At 36.4% G+C, this 24,943-nt stretch overlaps 1 protein-coding gene across 1 annotated transcript in view; it reads right to left on the bottom strand.

Moving 5' to 3' along the window:
- Positions 1 to 2,048: 2,048 nt before the first annotated feature.
- Positions 2,049 to 24,943, bottom strand: part of TRHR (thyrotropin releasing hormone receptor) — a 34,357-nt gene continuing 11,462 nt past the window's right edge. Inside the window, exon 3 of the mRNA XM_010363091.2 lies at positions 2,049 to 4,543. Coding sequence (XP_010361393.2) covers positions 4,136 to 4,543 — 408 coding nt within the window. The 3' untranslated portion in view covers positions 2,049 to 4,135. The remainder of the gene's footprint in view (positions 4,544 to 24,943) is intronic.

The raw sequence follows: 24,943 nt of genomic DNA, 5'->3' as shown, positions 1-24,943 counted from the left end.
GTACAGGGTCTTATCTGAACTTATTTTCCTGTGTAATCAGTGAAGAATTAACAGATACTTCTCATTAGAGTCCATAAAGTAGAATGAGAATATGTAAAATTGATCCTTATATTAAAAGTCATCTTATGATATTTCAAATGGACCATTAACAATTGCTTCCTTAAATTATATTTCTTGACAGCTCAGATTTGTATTCTAAATACTGCCAAACAGTTATATCTTCAGGTGATGACATGTTGGTCTTCTTCTTCTCGTAGGATTGTGAGCTTCATAAGAATGGGAAGAGTCTTTTGTCTGCTGAAACAAATTTCTGCAGCAATTTTGCACATATTGAGTGTTCTTTGATAAGTTTCTGACCAGAACCTCCAAAATGCCAAGCTTGTACTTTCTTCTGTGAGGGAAAAAGCCATATTAAACTTTTCAAATCTACACATGATTCCTACCATGTCAATGAGGACATAAAGAGAACTCAAATTTAAAGCATCAGTTTTTCTATGTTTAAAAGTGATTTCATGAAAATGAAAGTTTGCAAAATAACGGCATACTTTTATGTGTAAATATATTTGAAAAAACATTTGTATTTTTACTTAAGGTATGTCATGTCCAGGTTTAGTCTTGAATGAAGTTAGGTAAATCTTCCTGCTATGAGGAAAGTGATGATTGTGGAGTGATGAGAGTTTGATGGGGAGAGAGAAAAGAGAGAAAAATACTTAAGACCACAGAGCTCTGTAAGATTTCTTAATGTGTATTATTCTGAAAGCTTGTGTTGACTCAGTCAAATCTTGGTTTGATGGCTATTTATTGTAAACAGCTACCGATACATAAGAAATAAATTGCGGATACATAAGAGATATTCATGTTTGCTTCCCCCAGGGGAATGAGTGACTTAAAACATTTGAAAACATTTTTTATTGACTCTGGAACTGCCTAGCTCCTCTTAGGTGTACTCTCATTCACACTGAGTTTCCCTACTTCATATATAAATATTCCAATCCCTGTTTTAATTGTAAATGGAAGATGATATTAAATATAATATTTATAGAATTCATACATTGATGGGTTAGCCACATAAAATCTTTTCCTTCAGAAAGTTAATGTTTTCTCTTTATCATGTTTACAGATTTAACATAGTTTAGGATGATATAAATTCTTGTATTCTTTAAGAGCCAACCAAAACTATGTCGACTCAGCTTTTACTAAGACACATTGTTCTTATTATTCCAACATAATCTTCTGAAAATAAAACACTTCAAATATCCATTAAGACTTAGTTGCACTAAACTAAGTTTTATGACTGTAGCTTTTCCTTCGACATTGCTAATTGTTTAGCCAAATCAGCCATTTATTTTGGTATATTATCAAGGTGTGTTGTTCTGTACATTCAATTTTGTTTTAAGAATGACTATAGAGTTTGGACTTTTCTTATTTTTCTTCAGCATTTAGAATATTTGCCTTGAATGTTAAGGTCTAGAAATATACTCACAGCCCTTAGTTCCTAAGAGGGAATTTATGTTTGTTGATTTTATTCATGACCTGTGCCCTTTACTCAATTACCTCAGGTGTGAGATCTAACCAAAGACCCTCAGCAATTAATGAAATTGGAAGTTACAAAAGAACACAGGGAATTTTTATTAAGGAGCGCTCTTAATAACATCATTTCACCAGCAAATTTTAATCTAGTTCTTTATTTCTCATTTAGTGGTATATTAAGTTTTGATTATTTATGGAAATATTTTATGATTGAGTATAGTGTGATAAAGAATATTTTAAAAAGCTATGTCTCTTCTGTGTAAATTCAAATATCTATTGGACATTACATAGGAACATTTAATTTTAAAATGGCATTTGCTTTAGAGTTAAAACACTATGAACTGAGTTCTTATGAATTTCCCATGTGGTCTAAAACTAACAGATTATTGGCAAATAACTTTTTAAAAATTGGAGTAGAAGAATTCAGCCCATACATTAAATTTCCAAAGATAAGAAGGGCATCTTTGTATTTTGTGTATATCATGTTAAACTAATTGTATTTTTTAACACCTGACATGATCATTCTGCAAAATCCATAACTTTTTATTAATTAGGAATTAGGTCACAGGAATACTGGTCTTATCATCAGAGAAATTCACAGCTGTAGAGAAATTGTGATGAAGATAATGTTGATTGACTACCTACCAGCATACCTGAGACATAGTAGATGCTCAATGCTATTATTTCCTTTCCGTAATGAAAAAATCTCATATATTACAATCACCTTTTTCACCAATTTGTGAACATGTGGGTATGTGTTTATAAACACTTACATATGTGCTTGTGTGATTTGGGGTTGCATCATTCTGGTGCTCTATTTTTACGATGCCAAGATTAATATTTATACCAGAATGAAAAGTCAGTTAACATAGATTGCTTACTGTCATGCAGGTCCGGTTTTAGGGTATTTCCTGCAAATATTTGCTTGCATTCGTTTACTGTTATAGTAACAGGATAAAAATGTCTTGCTGGAGTAGATAAGGCCAATTTTCAAAAAAAAAAAAGCATACTCTAGAATAAGGTTCTGGACAGCAGAGTCTCCATGAAACAGCACTTAAAAACAAGTTTCAAAAGTAAAATGGTATATTCTTTATTAAGAAGGTGGGAGGCGTAATTATCATTAGCAATTATAAAATAGGGATATAGGCTGGAGAGGGAAAATGCCAGCCTATGGGGCATGTACAGGTATGGGTATTTTTGATCTAGTCATTAAAAATCAGTGACGACTGAACCATCACCAAGGGCAATTTTTGCCCTTGGAAATTCTGGTTGGCCAAATCTAGTAGGTAGGAGATTCAAGTAGTAGCTGACAAGTGTCCTGGACAGATTCATTCACAAGTCTCTAATAATCACTGGCATAGCAGATGTCAGTCATAAATATAAAGATGATATATTGATAATATGATGAAATCAGTTTTAACTCTGCTGAAAATAAAGCCAACAGAATTTTGCATTGCTTTTAGAATCTGTAAACAAAATATCACTAGCATTTGAGAAGAACAAAAAAAGAACCTACAAACGACAAGCAGATAGGAAGGAAAGACAATTGCAGCCAAGGTAAAATCCATAGACTACAATGCTCAGTGGGAGGTCTTCATCTGGAAGAGGGATACCAGGATTTTGGCTGACTTAGAATAACAATGAACGTTTGAAAATGTTTCAGACTTTTGAGCTAGATTTTGCTTGAATGATTTGCTTGACATGGCTGAGTAGTTTATAAACAAGAATGTTCAAAAGGACTTTCTTGCTTAAAAGCTTCAGAGAAGAAGCAAAATCTAATTATAAATACTTTTGTCTTGGCTATACTTTTGGAAATTAATTGTACGTTAGTTTGTATCTTCACAGTTACTTAATCTGTTTTTTTACCTTGTTCCACACATCATGTGGGAAGCTGGAAGAGTTGATAAGAGTTGGATTTATCTTAAAATCTACATTTCTCCTTAATTAATAATTTCAGATATTTTGAGGTTTATTTTCCATTAAAGTTGAATGATGATTTTCTACCTTCTAAGATATAAAAATCATCTCAGAATTTTATAAACATTATGGCAATTTTAAAAATACGGTTAACATGTATGTCCAAAATCTTATTTTTACTCAATACAATGTTTCTGTAATATTTTCCCCTTTAATTTCAGATATTCATGAACTAGCCCTGTACTATGTTAAAATGAATACTAAATGCAAACATTTAAAAATCTGTGCCTTGTCAAATTATCGAATGTATAAATAACCTGGGGGGTTGAAAAGTGACATTTGATGTGGTTACTATGAATAATGTAAATTGATGTCTAGATTTTATTGAAACTCTATAAGCCCAGAAAATATAGTGAATTTCTTAAGTTAAACGAAAAGGGTTAAACTTTAAGTTTCCATCATTTAGCTATTTCACAGATCTGCTCCATTTTTAGTGATACTAGTTTGTAAGAAGGAAAGTCTGAATCATCTTCATGGGTTACAGTTTCTAGGGTCAGGACTTGTTAGAGCATTGACAAAGACTGATCTGCTCTGTCTTTACATATGACTATTGGCCATGTTCTCCCTTTTGCTGATGGCTGCACAGATTCTCATTTTCTTTGTGGTCCATTTTCTTCTAATTCATGAATCAACTTTGGCTAAATGATACCTCAGAAGCCAAGCAGGTGTCATCAAAAGACACTTTTGTGGCAGACAGGTAAGTGTCAGTGACAGTGATATCATCAAGCTCTGTGCTGAAATGGTCTGACTCTTTGATGACACTGTAATTTAGGGCCACACTGTAGTTAGCAGGTTTCTCTGTTGGCTTCTGCTTGCAGTTGCAGAGCTTTCTGAAGGCTGCACGGAACTTCTGGGACATGAGATTGTAAATCACCGGGTTGATGGCACTGTTGAGATAAATGCAAATTCTGCAAAAGAGCAAAAACCAATTTTCTTGGAAAGGACTGGAGAGAAATGAGTTGACAACCACAAGAGTCCTGTAGGGCATCCATAAAAGGGCAAACAGAATTACAACCACTGCCAGCATCTTGGTGACCTACAGAGAAATAGAGAGAAATGCTGTACAAACACAAATGAAAACAAAACAAAACACCCTTTCTTCTCTCACCCAAACCTTTAGTTCCCAAAATGTAGTCTGAGACAAGGAGGTAGGTGCAAGTCATTTATTGTGGAGGTGATCCCAGGAAGCAAGATTAAGGGTTATTAATTAGAAGAGAATGAGATTGACAAGGAAAAGCCAGAGTAGGGTGTGTTATTGAGATAGCTCCCCCTAGAGCCAGCTCTGGTTCAAGTAATGCAATTGAGAATTGTCTGTCAGAAGTAAGAGAATGAAAGACAGTTTCCATTCATTAAAAGGTATTGTTAAGGACTTTAACTCCTGTGTACTTCCAGGATTCTCTTGCCTGAAAACTCCTAGAACCTTTAGAGAGACGCTTGAGGGCAAGTAGAAGAGAGACAAATGGTACAGTGGATGCCTGAAGTGGGATATTTCCTGCTGCAGGAACTATCTACTGCAGGTATGGCTGAAATCAGAGTCTTGTAAGAGGATATTAGCACAGGGCACCAAAAGTGTCTGTGACAAGCATTAGGAGACTTAGGGTCAAACCTCTTCTTTGCTTACCCTATGTGTGGCCTAAGAAATTACCTTAACCTATCTTATAGCTCATCTGTAAAATGGAGCCAACATTGTCCTCCTAAATCAAATGAGGTAACAGTGGATGAAAAGAATAATGCAATAAAAGCCAGTGTTTATTGAATGTTTAGTGACTGCTATGTGCCAAACACTATCCAAGGTGTTTGTTATCTGTTATCACGTTTAAAAAGTTTTAAACATCCTAAAATAGGTATTGTATCCAATACTTTTTCAAATTAGAAAACAGATACAGAGGCTGTTAAGTACTTTGGCGGAAGCTGTGGAGTCTCGGGGCCGGGATTAGTATCCAAGTGAGCTTGAATTCAAAGTTTTTGCACTCTTTCAGGTTAAAGGAGAGAGATGAAAGAGAGAGAAAGCAAATGCTGGAATTTTACCTAATGCGGAAGCCACTCCTAAGTATAAACAATGCACAAGAAGTAAGACAATAGGTAGGATGAAGTCAATATCCCACATTGCTCACTGCTCACTGAACTTCATTCTGATGCGATGCATGTAGGATACTAAGGCTACATATTTTACCACTAGGAGTAGAAAAATTGTTCAGTGACAATATGTGATTTCACATTGGTTCATATAATACCAAGTAAGATATTCCAGAGATTCTGACTTCTTTTAGAGCCAAGGAGGGTCTACTTAGCAAAGGGGTTAACTGAAACATAATTTTTCCTAAGTAGACTTGAAAAAATATATAAGTAAGTATTTTATTTGGTCATAGGAAATCAAAGTAATAAATGTTCTAAGCTTTGGAAGGAGAGGTAGTGATTATCATCTTCACTGTCATCATCACCATGATCTTCATCATTATGAACCACATCCCTGCCTTTATTCTCTGCTTGGTACCCCAGGCTCTGAAATCAGATCACTGCTTCACACTTGTCAACATTCTCCCACTCCCTGTCAGGAGTAAAGCATCCTACACTGAAATACCTAGTTTAATTTATAATTAGATCTATACTATCACATTTTAATCCTTTAAGATGGCCCAGGTAATCTGAAAAGTGCTATATAAACATTATCTTATTTAATGCTTATAGTAATTCCATGAGTAAGCTAGTATTCATTTCATTTTGCATATGAAGAAATTGAGGTTTAGGTAATTTATATGATTTGCCTACAGACACATGAGTAATAAGTGACGGAGCTGTGATTCAAATCTGTCTACTTAAGACAAAGGACATGCTCCTTCCTTTATACTTTGCCCTTTCCATGAAAGTTTCTTGTATTTTCAATAACATTTCTACTGTGTTATTTCCATTATGATCACCCAAACACTTAACTTCTTCAATGTATAAACCCAACAACACTTATTGCTGCTGAATTTCAGAAGAAAGGTTGAATTTCGTCTACCTTTATCTTTTCCTACAACTGTCAGGTAAAATGTTGAATCCACAAGTAACATCTACCTGCCTCTTTTCACTGAATGTCAGTGAAGGGAGCAGCTTTCATTGTGTTGGAGAAGAGCAACCTGTTTCAAGGTTAGTGTCTCTCCTGTGCATTTCCACAGTGCCTCCAGGCATACTTTGACATCATTCCCAAACATTTCATTGCAGTGACCTATACTTGTTCGTCTTTCCAATAGACAGTAAACTTCTTCGGGGTATGGGTAAATTTCTTCATTTCCCTACTCTCAGGGATTTAGTGCACTATGTGACATAAAGTGACCCTAAGAAAAACTTGAATACATTCTGGCATGGAAGGAATCGTTTTAAAATATGTAACCATGATCATTTACTGTGCATTAATACTCTGCTATATTGTTAGAGGGCTTTTGCAAGAACATATTATTTAACGATTTTTAAACTCTCTTAAATGGAGATTAGGTCAATTAGTAAAATGAGTCTTTAATACATTTCAATTTTTTGTTTAAAATATATTTTTGAAATGTTAAGGAGATGTGAAAAGGAACAAATATAATGTTTCTAGGATTTACCCAGAGGAAAGTATACCTCCAGTGAGATGACAGAGACTATCTTTAATCCTACCCATACCTTTCTTTAGTTAATTTCAAATTTTTGATTTAGTTTAATCACTTTTTAAAATGTTCACAAGTTTTTACTGTAGCTATAGCTTGGATTTCAACAGCTCTTATTCAATATAAGAACAAACACCTAGAAAAGAAATATCCTGAAGATTGTCTATTATACTCATGTAATTTCACTGTGGTTTTTGCACTTTTATTTCCGCTATTATTCCTTATCCTGAAAATGTGACATAAATGTAGATTTGAAATACATCTTTAAAACCTCATTGTTTTTAAGCATTGATGTTTTTGACAGAGTAGCACATAGGATGCATGGTGATACGAAAGACAGCTTCTTTACAGCAGCCTCTGCCCTAAGATTTAAAGGTCCTTGAGAAATAGCATGACACAATCTTTGAGTGAAAATGATCTTGTACTATACTTTTGATTGGGAAGGAATCTATCCATCCATTCTAAGTTATGCATTTGCATCCCTACTGTGTATCAGTCAATGTTCTGGCTCTTGATGATTTGACAGTGATCCAGAGAGACATGGCAATGCATTCATGTACCTTAAATCTGATGAACAATTATAATACAATGTGACAACTGCTAATACAGAGGAATGTTCTGGTTCTAAGAGAACCTTGATATAAACTTGGGGTTGAGAGGTCATTAGCAGGGGCTTTCTGGTGCAGTCAAAATCTTAAGATAAAGAGAGATGAGAGACTGTTTTTGTGGAGATTAAGTATGCGTGACAATCTGGAAGTGTAATAGTGGGTATATCATGGGACTAGAAGTAATTTAGTATGCAAATTCCCATTTCAGACCATGTAATGAAGTGGCACAATCTATCTCTTTTTCTAGGAATCTTGTGGAAACCACTACAAAGCCATTACTTTTATATGATGAAGTGACGTCACACTCCATGGAATGCTTGCCTTCCATTCCTTCTGTCTTCCCTACAGAAAGAGAGATACAGCTGCCAAAAGGAGTACAGGCATATTGAGCTCTGAAAATGTCGGCTCTATGGAGTCATTTTAGTTAACATAGAAGTAGGCAGCCATTTTTGTAGAGTGTATTGAAAGCAAGCAAAAGAGATTGCAAGAATTAATGGATTAATTTTTAGTATTTAGAGAGTGAGCTTGCCGGCAGAGATAGCTGAGGAGAAGGGCAGATGAGAACAGGAGAGTCTAGGCTTGATGGCTTGTCCATGGCCACCCTAGCTAAATGTTATCTTCTTTGTGAATATCAGCCGGAAATTTTGATACCAAACTCTGCTATATGTCTTTCAGTCTTCACTGTATTTAAATATGTAGAATAAGTGGCATAAACCTCTCACAAAATATGGATTCAGTCCTTCTCAACACACCCTTTTGTCATCTTTATAAAGTCTCTAGATGAGGGTCCTATTCAGGGAGTTATCTTTTATAAATGTGAATTGGACAGATTTCTGTCTTATTATTAAAATTAAGGTTATAGTTCCTCAAGTGGGCTATATATGCAGTTCAACCCTGTGTATATGTGCTGCATGGAAGAAACAGGCTAATTGAGTTCTCTTTTCTAGCATGCTTACGAATCTTCTATTACTCACTACTATCATTGTAACTACTGCTATGACTCTTACTACAAGTTCTGAAATGATTAGCTAACATCTGTATACTGCCTTTTTGTTTTTAGAATAGTATTAGATTTATAGAAGAGTTGTAAACACAATGCAGAGAGTGTCTATATACCCCACACCAAAGTCCTTCTATGATTCACTCCTTGCATTAGTATGGCAGATTAGTCACAATTAACAAATCCATGTCAATAATTTTTATATGGAGTTAGTTAGCTCCATGCTTTATTCACATTTCCTTACATTTTTCCCAAAGTCCCTTTTCTGTTCCAGGATTCCCATCCAGAATACCACATTATCTTTAATTGTCACAGCTCCTTAGCCCTCCTGGGCTGAGACAATTTCTCTGACTTCAACGTTTTGATGGTCTTGATAGTTTTGAGGAATACATTAGGTATTGTATAGAATGCACTTTAACTTGAGGTTGCTGATATTTTTCTCATGGTTAGACTGAGGTTATGAATTTTTGAGAGGATGGCCACAGGAGTGACATGCCTCTAGAACCTGCTCCAAACAGGCTTGCCAGAATGGGAGAAGATGTGAAGTCAGCGATAGTAATAGCCATAGCCCAGTTAATAGTATGCCATTTATTAGGTTCTGGTTACATAATATCTGGGGTCATTTTGATTATTTGTCAGAGATTAACTTATTAGTTTGCCTAGGGAGTCATAAGGATTTGATTCATACCTCAATTCCCTAGAAGTTTTAGTCGAAATTTTTGAACTGATTCAGAAAAAATTCTGTGCATGCGCATGGGTCTTGGTAGTATCTGGATACTCTTGCTTTGGAGATAAAGACTGTGGCTTTGTCCTTCTCTGTATTATTGAATGACAATAGGTAGTAGGTATGGAAGAAAGAGTTGGAATTTGCATTCAGGGTCTTGAATTCACGGTCCTATTCTGCCTCTGAAGACACTGGGCAGGTCATATGACTTTTGTCTGAACCTTATCTAAATTCCAGGGCAATCTTAAGTTGTGAAAAGGCTCTGTTAGTACTAAAAAGCAAAGTCATATACCAGATGGTCACAACTTTATCATTAAACTTGTATTTGAAGACTGTTTATTTTATAATGAGTGATTTTTAAGGGTATTATAAGCAGATAACTTTAATTTGTGAATAGACTCTTCATCAATTTTGGATCCCACTTTGTATAATGCCAAAACCCTTTTTGACTTCATTCACAAAGTAAATCAACAAAAAACCTTCACTTCATCTCTACTGCACAAAAGGTAGGGAGAAGTCTTTAGTACATATGCCTGGCACATAAGTACTCAAAGCACAGTTAAATTATTATTGAGTAAATACTTATTTTTCACAAATGTTATAATTGTGGAGTTATGCATCAATTTAGAATTCTTTAAATTAACAAAAACACTCTAGTTCTTTTATTTCTTCTGGCTGGAATACTCTCCTTTTCAGAAATATACTTCTTTCTGGAAATATTTTCTTGTTAATGAATACAAAACATTTAGTCTTTAATATTCTAATGCCATTCTTCAGAGGGTAACAATACATTCTGTGCTTGGACTCTGCCCATGTTCTCCAATATTTCTGCACATTAACAAAGTGTACTGCAACTGGGAATATTTTACTCTCAGATGGCCCTCAGCAAAGTGATCAATGACTATTTAAATTTTGTTACAATAATTGGGTCAGTTGAATGAACTTGACATGATAATTAAACAAATCTGAATTTTGCCAAGCTTCCACACTAATTGGAAGCTCCGGGAATTTCTTCTTGCAGATTATTTTGCTTTGTTTTGACTTATCTCTGGACATTCTTTTTTTTTTTTTTTTTTTTTTTTTTGAGATGGAGTTTTACTCTGTTGCCCAGGCTGGAGTGCAGTGGCATGATCTCAGCTCACTGCAAACTCCGCCTCATGGGTTCAAGCGATTCTCCTGCGTCACCTCTCAAGTAGCTGGGATTATATGCGTGCACCACTATGTCGGCTAATTTTTGTATTTTTGGTAGAGATGGGGTTTTATCATGTTGGCCAGGCTGGTCTTGAACTCCGGATCTCAAGTGATTCACCTGCCTTGGCCTCCCAAAGTGCTGGGATTACAGGTGTGAGCCACCACACCCAACTGACATTCAGTTTTTAAAAGACAGGTATAATCAATGTGGGGTGCTTCATGTCATGGAGTGAGATCATTGATGGGGCTTAAAAGTTGAATGATGGGGCCACAAAAGGGCTTGACATCAACTTGTCAGTTACTGTGTAATAAAAATGAATAAAGGCTGAGTGATAATTCATGGTGGAGAGACTGTGGACTGACATACTCTGTGTTGTGCATTACTTATGGATTTCTTCCAAGAAGACACCCAGGGTTGCTAATGCATAAGTTCTTGACTTCACTTGTCAAGTACTTTACCTAAATGTTTCATTCAGAATAGCCTTTCCGGCAAGCATTATGGAGTGTTTTCTGGGCTCTATTCTGATGAAAAATGCTCAAGAGAATATTAGCAGGGATTCACTATAGAGAAACTTTGGTTGTATCTGATAAGGCTTGAGGAAAGAAGAAGGGCTAAAGAGGAAAAAAAAGTGACACAGGATTTTTATTGTTTTTCTCACAGACAAGGTATTGATGTCACCCAGGCTGGAGTGCAGTGGTGTAATCATAGCTCACTGTAAACTCGAACTCCTAGGCTCAAGCAATCTTCCCATCTTGGTCTCCCAAAGTGTTGAGATTATAGGTGAGAAAAAAAGCTTTTTCTTCACAATTCTAGAGTGTGCTGAGAAAGACAGGCGGAGTTCTTTTATGAGCAAGGCATTTGTAGGGGAAAGGAAACTATATATCTCGGGGCAGGGGGCTGCATGCACCAGTAGGGCCATGAGTTGACACTGTCATCTGGAGGATATCAGAGCCCAGATGACAGTAGGAGGTACAGGATGACATGAAGCTAGGTAGAACATGACATGACCCTTCCTCTGTGACACCTTCAGTTCCCTAGGAAAATAACTTAGCATCACCAAATGCAAATGTGAAGGCACTTCCAGTGGAAAATCAACAGAGCTCTGCTTCTCACTCTGATGTGGGATGAACCCTCAAAGCCTTGTACATTCTTTCAAGAAGGAAGTTAGAGAGAGGCACACACACATGAAGAGTGGGAAGTGATGGGACTTTGAGCTGTCCTGGTTAGTGGAACTGGGGTTCAATGCTAAGTTGCACCAACATTACTCAGTGTGAGAGGCTCCAAGTGATAGTGAGCCTTGCTTTCTGAGAATCAATGACAGTCTATGTGAGATGGGAACTATGCAGTGCTTTCTGAACATCTTTTAATCTAGAATGGAAAAAACTAGATGAAAATTGAAGGTATTCTAATCTAAGTAATAGGAATTTGCAAATTAAAGGACGAAAGATAATTAAAATATATGAAATACTTAGTATGCACCAGGCAAGGTATATTCTTCATAATGGCCCTCCTTTTTACAGAGGATAAGACTGATGTCAGAAAGTTTATATGCTGGTGATCAAAAGCCATACTTTTGATGCATTGGTATATCAAAGTGATATATTGGACTCCAACATCATCCTTTTCTCTTTACTGTTATGAGTTAAATTTTGGGAAGAATTTTTTTCCTGAAATTTTAAAACCTAAAAACAAAACTTGGGCTTAAAGGTTGGAATTGGTGGAGGTCGTATGTGGGAGGGGAGCAGGGAGAATGAAAAACTAACTCTTATTTCTATACAAGAGTTTATGCATATCGCACCTAACAAAGATATTCCTATTCACACTGTGATACTAAGACCTTATGGAACATATTTTTAAAATGTTTCTGATTTCGGGGTTCTTCTTCAAAGAATGGAAAACAGCTGTGGCTAGGTAAGATTTGCATCTAGACTTAAGGATTAGATGTAACACTTTCTGCAATACTAGCAACTATTGTAGTGGTGAGATTTCAGTATTGATTATGGAGTCTGGTAATCATGAATGATGAGAGGTTGGTCTTTCTCTATTGCTGGGATGTTTTCTTCACAGGAGGTGAAGATTTGGAAGCACGCTGAGAAAGAAAAACTCAACTGGCAGAATTTGGATTCAAATTACAATAACTAATTGTTTATTGTAAATAACTAATTGTCTAATCTAAATTTAGAAAATAAAATGTCATTTTGAATTCTTTTATGAGCCACACTGGAAAAACGCTACAGTTGATCTGCCATGGGCTGAGTTTGCTCTTTAGCCTTTTCTAAGTATTCTCTCTTCTAGGTAAATTACTGGTAAATAGCTAGGCCTGTGGAAAAGTCTGTCCTAATATAGCTTGCTTTAATTTTCTTAACTTTGCTCTCTAGGGTATGGTTACCTCTCCTGGTTTTATTTTCATTTGGAACTAGCTTTAGGAATTCTAATTGGGCATCTTGGCTGGCTCTGAGCTGCTAGCTGTAGCACTGCCCTGAAGACACCAATCTTTCCCAAGGGAGATATTTCACAGCCTCTTTTCTTCCTTGTGCTTCCCTGGCTATACAGTCTGGTAAGGGTGACATAGTAAACAGAAACACAGATAAGTGATTCCTCAGCTGCTTACCCAGTAGGGGCTGGGAAATCAAAGGGATATTTTAAAATGTAGAATGCAAATGATGGAGAAGGAGAGAGATGTTGGTGATCCTTAAATAGAAGTAAAATTCTCAGAGCTGCCAGATTTTTAAGAGGGCACTTAGTTGTCTTGCTTCTAAAAATCTTAGACAAAGTCCCTCATCGTAGAGCTGGGAGCACCTGGGAGGCATCAGACTCCTTCTCCACGTGTGTCTCTCCCAAGGGAGATAGCCTGTACTATGCTCAGGCCTGGAGTTACAGAGCTAATTTTCTAGCTGTCCTAGAAGAACTCACAGAGTCAGCCAAGGGGTAGGCACATTTTCTTTCCTTCAGCAAACCATACATTCAACGTTTTCCACTGATTTCAGCTTTCTGATGAATTAAACATAGTATTCAAAATCAGAAGCCTTGGTTTTAAACTTCAGCTTTACAAACCATTGCTACTCAAAGATTTTTGAGCCTTAACCTCTGCATTTCATGTGTGAAAATATATGAATGAGGATTCATAAAAACACATTGTAATATGTGCTATACCTTTCTAATATAAGGGACTGTTATATTCTTTATCTTGTCTTGAAATCTGCATCCTTGATAAGAGGTGCCAGCTTTACCACTCTGTGTTAACCTAACAGACTGAATGGAGTTTCTTTGCACTTATCTGCTGCTTCACTACTTGACTAAAAACATGATTTGAACCCACAAACCATGCTGGCCCTGGCTATGAGTTCCAACCATTCAACACAGATTACTACTGCATCAGAGTCTCTTTTGGATGATACGGTCAGAGTTGGTTTGTAGTATCAGTATAGTAATGAAGCAAACAGGCTATGGAGGCAGACCTAGCTGGAATCTAAGTCTAGTTCTGCCACTTACTATCTGTATGGCACCAGACAAGATATTTCACCCTTGTAAGCCTCAGTATATACGTCTGAGAAATACAAAGAGATATGAAGAATAAATGAGGTAGTTTAGGTAATGCACCAGCATAGGGTATGGTTCTCAATAAAATACAGCTAATTTTCTATAATTTAAGGGGATGAGATTTCCCATCACTAGGTAAATGTGTAGTATTTAACCAAATGACAGATGAAGGCTTTGATAATAAATAATAATAATAATAATATCCTATTGAACACTTTATATTTTAAACATAGAACCAGGGACTTTATTGAATTATTTAATTTTTATAGTATTAGGCAGGTATTCTAGTCTCTTTATTATAAAAATGAAGAAAAACAGATTCTGAGACATTAATAATTCTGGAGAGTGGTAAATATTGATCCTTCTTCAAGTTACTTTCCCTCATGTCTCCCTGTGTATTCATTTGTGCTAATATTCACAACCTGAAAGGATCCTGTTCCTTCACTGGTTTACTTATATATTGTCTCATTATTCCATAGAATGATGCCTCCTTGAGGGTTGCCACTCAAGGGGCAACATGAGGCTCTGGCACTTAGTAGGTGCAATAAACATTCAGGAAATGAATGAATGAATAAGCAAATGAGAAAAACAGTTCATGAATGCTAGTCTAAATGCTTCTGCCTCTGTGGAGTTCCATGTTGCCATTTGACATTTCCATTTCTAATCACAAATGTCATTATTATATTGTGTCTGGTTTCTTTCCCGGTATATAAGAGGGCAGGATATGTATTGCATATTTTTATCTCTAACTTTTAAAACAAGTTTGGCATCAAAAATACTTGCATTTAAAAATTAGAATCAATGTGTAAAGATTCCTTCTCAGAAAAGGACATGATTGATAGATCAGAGTGCAATTACAGTGAAGAAAATTTTTTCGGGGAACAGTCTGTTATTCCGTAGAAATAAAGAATTACTGGCTATACTGTTATGAAGAACTTAGGAAAAATAAAGAGCTGAGGGAATGCTAACTCAATATGATTTATGCTAAGTTCATTTCCTATTACTGAATATTGATCGGCACTATGTTAATATATACCAACCTAAAATGGGATTTGCCTCCAAAAGATACAAAGCTCACTTTGACAGGTATTCTTGCTCTGTTCTATCTGTCAGCTGTTGCATTCAATCTTTTGTTGCTCCTCCTTCACTCATGAAGTTGTAGAAGGCTATTTCTCATGATGCCATTCTGCATCTTTAGATTATAAATTGGTATTTTTAGGTCCTGTTGAAATAAGCAGGCTCTAACATAACACAGAAAGCATTTTTATTTTTTTAGGAGATAAAGAGTTAAAATGAAAGCAGGGGATGAATTAGCTGCTAGTTTAGGCTGCCTGTGATAAGCTTGATCTTTCCTGTATTTGACAATTTTGTGCAATGCAAACATATTTATTTAATGTGTATTTATAATTATTAAGCAATTATCAAACACCAGTACATGTACTAAGTATATAATTATTTTCACAAAAAAAATTCTTAAGTAGGAATGGCTCAGAAGTCAGCAAGCTTTTACTGTAAAGGGCTAGATAGTAAATATTTTAGCCTTTGTGGGCCATACAATCTCTGTCACAACTACTTAGCTTTGCCAGTGTAGTGAGAAAGCAGCCATGGTCAATAAATAAGGCAACAGGCATGGCTTTTTAAGTTCTACTAAAAATTTAATTGGGAAAACAAGCAGTAGAACTGCTTTTGCCCCATGATCGCAGTTTACCAACGAGTGGAGTAGTTGAACACTTTTAATACAACAGACAAATGCATATCATCTGTTTCAAACTACTGTTGATATTTATGGCTTTTTTCAAATTCTTAATTATCAACATAGCCAATAAGTAATATGAACCATATTATGCTGGCTCTTAGCTTGTGAACCAAAGTTTTGATTTAGAATTTTATTTCTCTTATGACAGAATCATAATTTGCATTGTCTCTCTACCAACACCTAAAAGAATCATGGTATCATTATACTTTTAATGATCATGAGAGCTCTTTTCCAGAAGATATGTACTCTCATGCATGGTTAAATCAAATGTAGTGTAGAAACCCATGCAGAAACCTCTTGGAGAAGATACATGTGCAAATTGATGGTAGTTGGCCCTCTGGGCCCATAGCAAGCCAGTCCCTTGGATTTTGTATCAGACTGTCTTAATTTGCCAATATAAAAGACTCTCCTTTTTTATGGCAGTCCCTCTGGGTGTCCTGGTTCCAGCACTCACCAGTTGTTAGGCCTTGGGCCCATTACTGTTTGGGAGTTTCAGTTTTTTCTTCAGTAAAATGGTGACAGAAATTTTCATGTGCCTCACAGGGTTGCTGTGTGAATAAATGTGGTAAGTGCTTATGCTAGTGCTGACAACATAGCACATTTGAGAAAAGTAAAACTATTTTTGAAACTAATAATAGAAAACATCCATTATTTACCTATGCACCAAGTTCCGTTCTAAGTATTTCATATATATTAACTCATTTAATCTACACAATAACACTACAAGGAAAATACTATTATCTTCATTTTACAAATGAAGAAACTCATACACCACTTACAAATGGTAAAATGAGATTTGAACCAGGCAGAAGCGTCTCTTATTCAGTCCTGTCCCTATAAAGGTAACTATTTCTTATTCCCAGTGAGAAAGACTGGGTAGAGATTGCCATACTTTCTCTTACAAAAATGAAGAGAGCTAAGACCTATTTGAATAAAGGAACATCTATCACAGACTTCTCTTAATTACTGACCTATTGAAAGGTTCTTATTCCACCACTGGAAAATGTTGTTGCAGTTTTGAATTAGAATGTAGAATTTTTTTTCTTTTAGAATAAGTATTCTAAAATATAATTAAATAGTATCACTAATGCTATATTTCTTGCACATAGAAGCCAAATGACTTATGTAGGCCAGCCTGGTGTCTTAACATTGCATCAGTGGGAAAGACTCAGGTTTTAATGTTTAAGTTTCAGGTATTGATGTATAAATGACATTCACCAGTGCCTGAATATGGATTCAGTACAACAACATGCTCTGAAAATGGGCTGTTTATTTAATATCTCTGACTGCCCTATTTAAATTAGACCCATCTCATTTCAGCATTTAATTATTTCCCTTATTTGCTTGATTTTTCTCCACCATCAGACAGGTCATAAGCTGATATAATATGAGCATTTGTTTTTTATTCTCTGTTTCCCCGTTTCTCCTTAGAAAGCTCCATGCAACAGGGATGTTTGTCATATTTGTTCATTGCTGTGTTCCCAAGGTCTAAAAGAGTGCTCGGGATTCAGAAATGTGTAAGTATTCAACATATTTTTGTGGAACGAATGAATGAATTTAATTTTCACACATATAATATAATGTTCCCTTTTTCTTGGGCAGATATATCCTCTATCTCTGCACCTCATTTCTGTGATGTTTGTACCATGGGCAAGTGTGTGAGGAAGCAGAGAATAGTGTTGCCATCAAAGACTTTGGATTAGATTCTAGGAATTAGACTTTTTGCTTTTCCATTTTTTGAATGGGTGACCATGAGCTTAATATCACTAAATCTTATAGCACTCATATTTAAAAATCACAGTATAAATTACACTTATGTCATAGATACAAATGAGACGATGTGTGAAAATCCCTTAGCACCACCATGCCTGGCACATATAACAGCTCAGCAATATTATCTATTATAAAGGTTAACTAAAGATGGACACATATGCAAATGGGACAGATTATTTTCTGGATTATATTGTTAGAAAGATAATCAGACATGTAATCTGTTGCATTAAATATATTTATTCAAGAGATGGGGTATTTCTATGTTGCTCAGGCTGCTCTTGAACTCCTGGGCTCAAGCGATCCTCCCTCCCACCTCAGCTTTCCAAGTAGCTGGGATTACAGGCATGAGTCCTGGTGCTCAGTTACCAAATGTGCTATTAACTGAAGAATTTAAGCTAGAATATTTAAACAGTGGTTCTTGAACTGGGGTGGGGAAGTTTTGTGAGGGTTGTAGAAATCACTTGAGGGGATTTTCAAAACTCTCCATGCTTTCTGGAGAGTCTGCAATGTTGCCTCATCTTTAGAATTTGTATTGGGATATACCTCTGCTACTGACTGGACAATGTCCTGTTCTTCAGGGTTTTGGGGTGAAATGTTGACAACAACAAATTTGTAATATGTAAATTTACAAGGTATTATATTAAAATACAATACATCCAAATCTTCCATAATGACTGTAACATGGCAATAAATATAAAAATAAATACCCCATCTCTTGGCCAGTATACAAGGAAATCACTACTCATTCCAAAGGCTTTTGTGCGTAGCATTTCTCCTAGCAGTACTACATAACAGTTTACCGAGATGTTTTACTTCTGAACGTAGACATTTCTATTTCTCTTTGGGAAAAATGGTTTTGTGAATTTTGTCCTTGCTAATCATCATTTTTCAAGTTGTCTTTATGATACATTTATGCTTTTGAAAGAATATTTTATATTGCTCAGTGTTACTAAGCAACTTGACTCTCTAGCATTAATTTTTGGAATTGTGTTTGGTCACTTTAGCTGAAGAAGAAACATGATCTTACTGAATATGTAGAATTCTGACAGTAATAATTTTCTACTGTAATGCTTTAAACATAGTGGGCTACCTAGCAGTGGGCTTACATGTAGGAATCAATTTGCAAAAATTTAGTCTACCTTCCTTAAAGGCTACCAAGATCTTTTTAATGAGCACTAAGCATTATTTGAGTTGATAATTCATTTCATCACAACCCAGAAGTTTCTGTTTTTTGACTAACAAGGCATATAAGAACATGAATTTTCTTTCTTTTGGTCCCTCAGTGTTCATGCTTTTTTTAAAAAAAAATCAAGATTGTTTTCTCTACTTGTGGTATATGCATGGGCATTGGTCTGATTTAAAACATGTTAATGATGGGAACAATGTGCCTGGTGTGATTTAATAACCTTTCCCGTTTGATTATCCTGAGGAAGTGGATGGAGTTGAGGAGGAGCCAGCGACAGAAACTGTTATTCATTAACTTAAAAGCCATGATCAGGCAGTTTCCCACCTGTCTCAATTTTGGGTTTGCATTGCATTTTGAGTGGCTGACACAGGCTTCTTGAGTTGGGAGAGCTCCCCTAAGGAACAACCAAACATTCTGCATGATGCTCAAGTATGAAGAGTGGTAGATTGATAGAGAAAGCCTTTCTGGCTTTTGCCATTAGTACTCTTGATGGTTTTGGTGAGGCACAAAAAACTCAGTATACTTGCACATGAAAAGAAGAGTCAAGCACCCTTGATCGATCCTGTTTATTAAGAGCATTTGTACCTCACACTATCACATTCCTTTGAGGTTAAGGCAGTAGCAAAGTAAAGTCAAGAACTGTGCGCAAAATGGAGTGTGCTGCTTTTGTCACAAGGCTAATTGAATTGCTTCTAAATGTGTTTCTAGAATTCTTTAAAGATAAAGTGGAAACAGCCAAGATACTTGAGGGGAAGGAAAAAAGTGGATTGCGAACATAAGACATATCATCAGGGAATGCTGATAAAGGAAAGACCTGGTTTAAGATTGTGAGGACAGAGCTATTACTCATAAGTCGGCCTTGTTCACATGTTTTTGAATAAGGGATGTACTGAGACACTTGGCTTCTATTGATTGGGAATTAGGGCTTTAGATGGGATTTTTTGGCAAATGAAGAAATCCCTGCCCTGTGGATATGCATCCAATATGATTCAGTCTGGCCTTTAATTATAAGATCCTTGCTTCAATGAAGGGGAATAGAGTGTTAAATATGAGATCATACCTGTTATGGGTGTGTCACTGGCTGCAACAGCAAAGGAAACAACCTTGAGGACCATGCCAGCTAGCTACTGGCTAATAAAATGGCTCCTCTAAATATGGTTTATTGGGAATGAGTCCCAGAACAGGCTTACTGGAAAGTGTTTAGATGTCACAAAGAAATTCAGATCAGCTGTAATTTACTACCATACCAATTCACTTTTTTTAAATGAATGAAACTTAATTTGTTAGCAGTCTACCCATCCCTACTTCTCCCATTTCCCACAATTAACAGCCATGCCTTTTCTCCTTGCCATTATCCTCATTCTCAATCAATGACTTTCCATTCTACCTCACTAAAAAAATAGAGCCCAGCTTGCTAAACTCACAACTTTCTTCCTCGTTACTTAAAATTAATCTGCAACCATGATCATCCTTATTTCTTTTATTTGCATCTCATTTATTTATTCTTTAATTCACTCATTTATCTATTTATTGGACAAACATGTATTGGATACATCCACCTACCAGATACTGTGCTAGGTGCTGCAGACAGATCAGTGAATTAGACACAATCCTTTCTGACAAGAAAAAGAAAGATGAGCCCTATCCTATTCCTTTTTGCCTCCTCAGGAACCATGCGCCATCCATATCAAGTCCTGCTTGTGCATCTACAAATAATTCCTTCCACTCTACTAGCTCTTTCCCATCAAAATTTAACCAGACGTAGATTTCTTCTATCTTAAGAAGTAAAGCAAAATAAAGCAAACAAAAATACCTTGCCTTGTTTCTTCATGTTATTATTGTTCTCTCTCATAATCAAATTTGTTAAAACAGCAGTATATTCTTACCCTCTTTTTAGTTTTTCCTCCATTCATCATTCACCAACATCATGCAATCTTATTGATTTCCCCAACACCTTATGGAAGCTGCATTCACAAACTGGGTGCTTTTCAGTCCTTATCTTTACATTTATCATTGACCACTACTGAAATAGTCTCCTTCTTTGATTTCTGTGACTCTTTCTCCTGGTTTTCCTCCTCCCTCTCTGAATATTCCTTCTCTGTTTATTTCAAAGGCTCTTCATCTCATTCTCCTAGAATTCTAGCTATGCCAGGGTTTCTTTTCTACGTTACAAAATTTCCTCTAGTGATTACATCTACTCTGGTGTCTTCAACAAACCATCTGTATACTAATTACTCCCAAAGCTATATCTCCAGTCTATATGTTTCTTCCGAGCCTTAAATTTATATTTCTATTTGTATCCTGGTATTTTATAGACACTTCAAGTACAACATGGACAAAACTAAACCTGACATGCTTACCCTACTGAAATACGTTTCTTTACTGTTGTCAACATTTACATAAGTTACACTATTCAATTAATAATAACAGTAGCTAACATTTATTATTTCCATGTTCCAGGCACAGAAGTTACACTATTCAATTAATAATAACAGTAGCTAACATTTATTATTTCCATGTTGCAGGCACTGTGAGAAGTACTACATATGAAATTTTACACTCAACCCTAATAACTACCTTGTGAGATAGGTACTGTTATTCTTTTTACAGATATGCAAACCGAGGCTCAAGGTTGTAAGTTAACTTGTTCACATCACATAGTCAGCAGCCAACCCTGGCTCCCACTCCAAGGGGTGAAACTGGAATTCAGTCTCTCAACAGTCACACCACTTTCTCTCTCCATGGTTCAAGTAAAGTCACTTTGACTCCTTTCGATTCCACTTTCTACACATTTACTCACACCAAATCTATTGATTCTGTTCCAAATGTATCATTTTCTTCCCTATCCTAAATGCTATTTACCTTATTCTGTTAGGCCCTTAGAGATTGATTCATATCTTGCCCATATTGTTCCAGTCTTCTCCTAACTAATGGCTTTGACTTTGGTTCAATTATTTGGCCACATTGAAGACAGAGTGGTCTTCCCCAAGCTTAACTCTGATTATAACACTCTTTGCCTTGTAATCTCCCAATATCTTTCCATAGCCTTTAGAAGCTTGCCCAAATCCTTCATATATATACTAAATAAAGGCCTTATTTCCTGATCTCTGCTTACCTCACTAGTCTCACCTTTTGTTGCCCAGACTTAAGGAGCTACTTGCCATATTATGGACTGATTGTGTTATTTCTAGATTTCTGGTCTTCACCTGTGTAGTTCCTAGTATATAAACCATCTTCCTTCCCTTCACCTACAAAATGCCTATGAATCCACAATGCTCAGCTTAAGAGTGCTCAAGCTTAAGAGTGCTCATTTCCAGAAAGCCTTTCTGGTGACCACCTCTCTCCAAGTCATGTAGATCAGGTGCCACTAATCTGTGTGTTTTCACTATGATAACATTTGTTTCTTTATGACTTTATCAGTTTACTATTCTGTCTTCTGTATTAGACTGTGAACATTTTGTGAGCATAAGCTTTGTTTTAATCATTTTTGTATCCTAGTGGCTAATAAAATCCCTGACATTTAGTATGATTTTAAATAAATCATAGGTGAGGAGATGCAAATCTGTCCGAATCTATCTGCTCCTTAATTTCACCATTTTCCTGTCCCATATAATATAACATGCTGGAAGGGATTGCAATAATAGAATTACTATTTTGGAATTCAGAAACAGACCATGCTTAATTCCAAGATAGCGCTTCTACTGTGTACTGCAGTTGCTTTATGCCAATGTATTGATTCGATTGCTTTTAACTTATTAAGAGAGATTTCCAACGGATTCCTAAAGAAATCCCTGGAGGTCCATCCTAGCCCCTTATAATCTCTAGTTAAATATTTCTCTTGTAAATATACTCTGAATCTGAGCCTATTCCTATTTTTCCTGGTAAAACAGAAAATCTACCAGTGAATTACTTTCTCCTGCCCTCCCCTACTGAATTTTATGTGTGCATAATCTTTCAAATGTTTGTCAAGTAAAATTAGTCACAAAGCTGAACTCCTATCAGAAGAAACGTGGCAAGGTGTCAGTTTTGCACATTGCCAGGGGCTTGAGTCACTTAACTATACAAAAATGATCTTTAAAAATTCACGGGGTGCTCTGCATTCACCCTGCCGCTGTCCTCTCTCACTCTCACAGTGGTGCCACCTCTCTCACTGAGCCACTTCCTTATTTTCTAAGCTAAGAGCTGCTACCCACAGAAAATATGCTGAGTTTCCTCATAGTCATAAGTCCTCATAAAACTCAAACAACAAAGGCCCAGAATGGAGAGGCATAGGATGCTTTACTTTCTTGCAGCTACTATATAATTATGTTCAGAGCAATCTATCCAAGGGTTATAGCCAAAAGTCACCAGTGTTGTTTATGAAAGGTTGCAGTGTTTTCTTTTTTGAAATGTTATCTATTTTTATTTCAACTGAATATGGCTGTCAAGTGTTTCACATTATGCATCCTAATCCATGTGCATATGTATGTGGCCTTGTTTAATTTTCAGAGCTAATTTAGCTTTAAATTTATTCAAGTTCTTCTCATGTACTTCCACGCAGCTCTCAAGTGTCGTGTTTGACTCCAGTGGCAAGACCGTGACTTCTGTTTTAGATAAATACACTTATTCTTTTAACTGCATTTTCCCTTGCTCCTTGGCTCATTTTTGTTTCTTTAATTTTTCTCCCAACTGAGAGAATCCACTAAAACATGTCTTTGGCCCTCTAGCTATGTCCAAGAGGAGAAAATAGGTCCTTTTATTTCTAGCTAGGTCTCCTATCCCATTTTAGCCTCCTATTTGTAAACATTCTTCTAGACCTCAGTGTTTGTCAGTCTGTTCTTCATACTTTAAATTCAACCCCCACCACACCTTCTTTCTATTATTATATTGATTCACAAATCCACTTTATGTGATCCTGACCACTCATTTCCAATCCTATATTTCCAACTCCTCCATAAAACTCCTCCTCTTAATATCTCTGTTTAATATCTCTCCCTTACCATTTCTTTCAATAATTCTACCATTTTCTGTTTCCTGAAAAACATCTTTAGAGTCATATTTGATTCTCCCACGTTCTTATCCTGTATATCCAGGCTTTACTAGTTTAGTCATTTATCAATATGTCCCTAGGCACCATGGAGGCACCGTGGACACAACAATAAATAGGATCACGTTTCTACCACTGTGGGATGCACAATCTGCTGAGAGAAAGGAGCATTGGAACAAATTTTTAACAGCAAAATGGTGAACCATACAGATGAATGCACAAAATGATACAACGGGAAGGGAGAAACACCAAACCCTACCAGTGGTGGTCAGGAAAGCCTGCTCTCAGAGGTGACCTACCACAGGGAGGATAGAAAGAAACAGGTCAAATAAGGGACTAGCGAGTGCTCAAGCCTGGAGGAGTCTGCATGCTGGTTGGCAGGCATGAGAGAGTGTAACAGTGACGGAAACTGCCTGTATGAGGGTGTGTTGGGGGACAGAGGGCAGATGAGTTTGGGAAAGTAAGCAGGGAGCAGATCATAAATGTCCTAATATGCCAATATAGTGACTCGGTATTTCAACATATAGAAAATGGGAAGATTGAAGGATTTCAGGCAGCATAGCGATGGTATCAAGTTTACATTTTAGATTATTCTAGCAGCAAGCACCCTGGAAGAAGAACTGAAGAAGGGCAATCAAGAGGCAGGGTGCAGGTTAGGGGATATGATGGCTGATGACTGTAATCCTAGCACTTTGGGAGGGCAAGGTAGGAGGATCCTTTGAGCCCAGGAGTTTGAGAGCAGCCTGAGCAACATAGTGAGACCTCGTCTTTATACAAAAATGAACAACATTAGACAGGCATGGTGGCACACAGCACATACCTGTAGTCCCAGCTATTCAGGAGGCTGACATTGGAGAATTGCTTGAGCTCAGGAAGTTGAGGCTGAGATCAAACCACTGCACCCCAGTCTGAGTGACAAAGCAAGACTGTCTCAAAAAAAAAAAAAAAAAAAAAAAAAAAAAAGGCAGGGGAATTGGAAGGAGGCTTCTTCATATGTGGCAAGGC

The sequence above is a fragment of the Rhinopithecus roxellana genome, chromosome 9 (assembly GCF_007565055.1).
Source record: "Rhinopithecus roxellana isolate Shanxi Qingling chromosome 9, ASM756505v1, whole genome shotgun sequence".
Classification (NCBI taxonomy): Eukaryota; Metazoa; Chordata; class Mammalia; order Primates; family Cercopithecidae; genus Rhinopithecus; species Rhinopithecus roxellana.
Note: the sequence above shows the minus strand (reverse complement) of the source record. Positions and strands in the feature narration are given on the sequence as shown.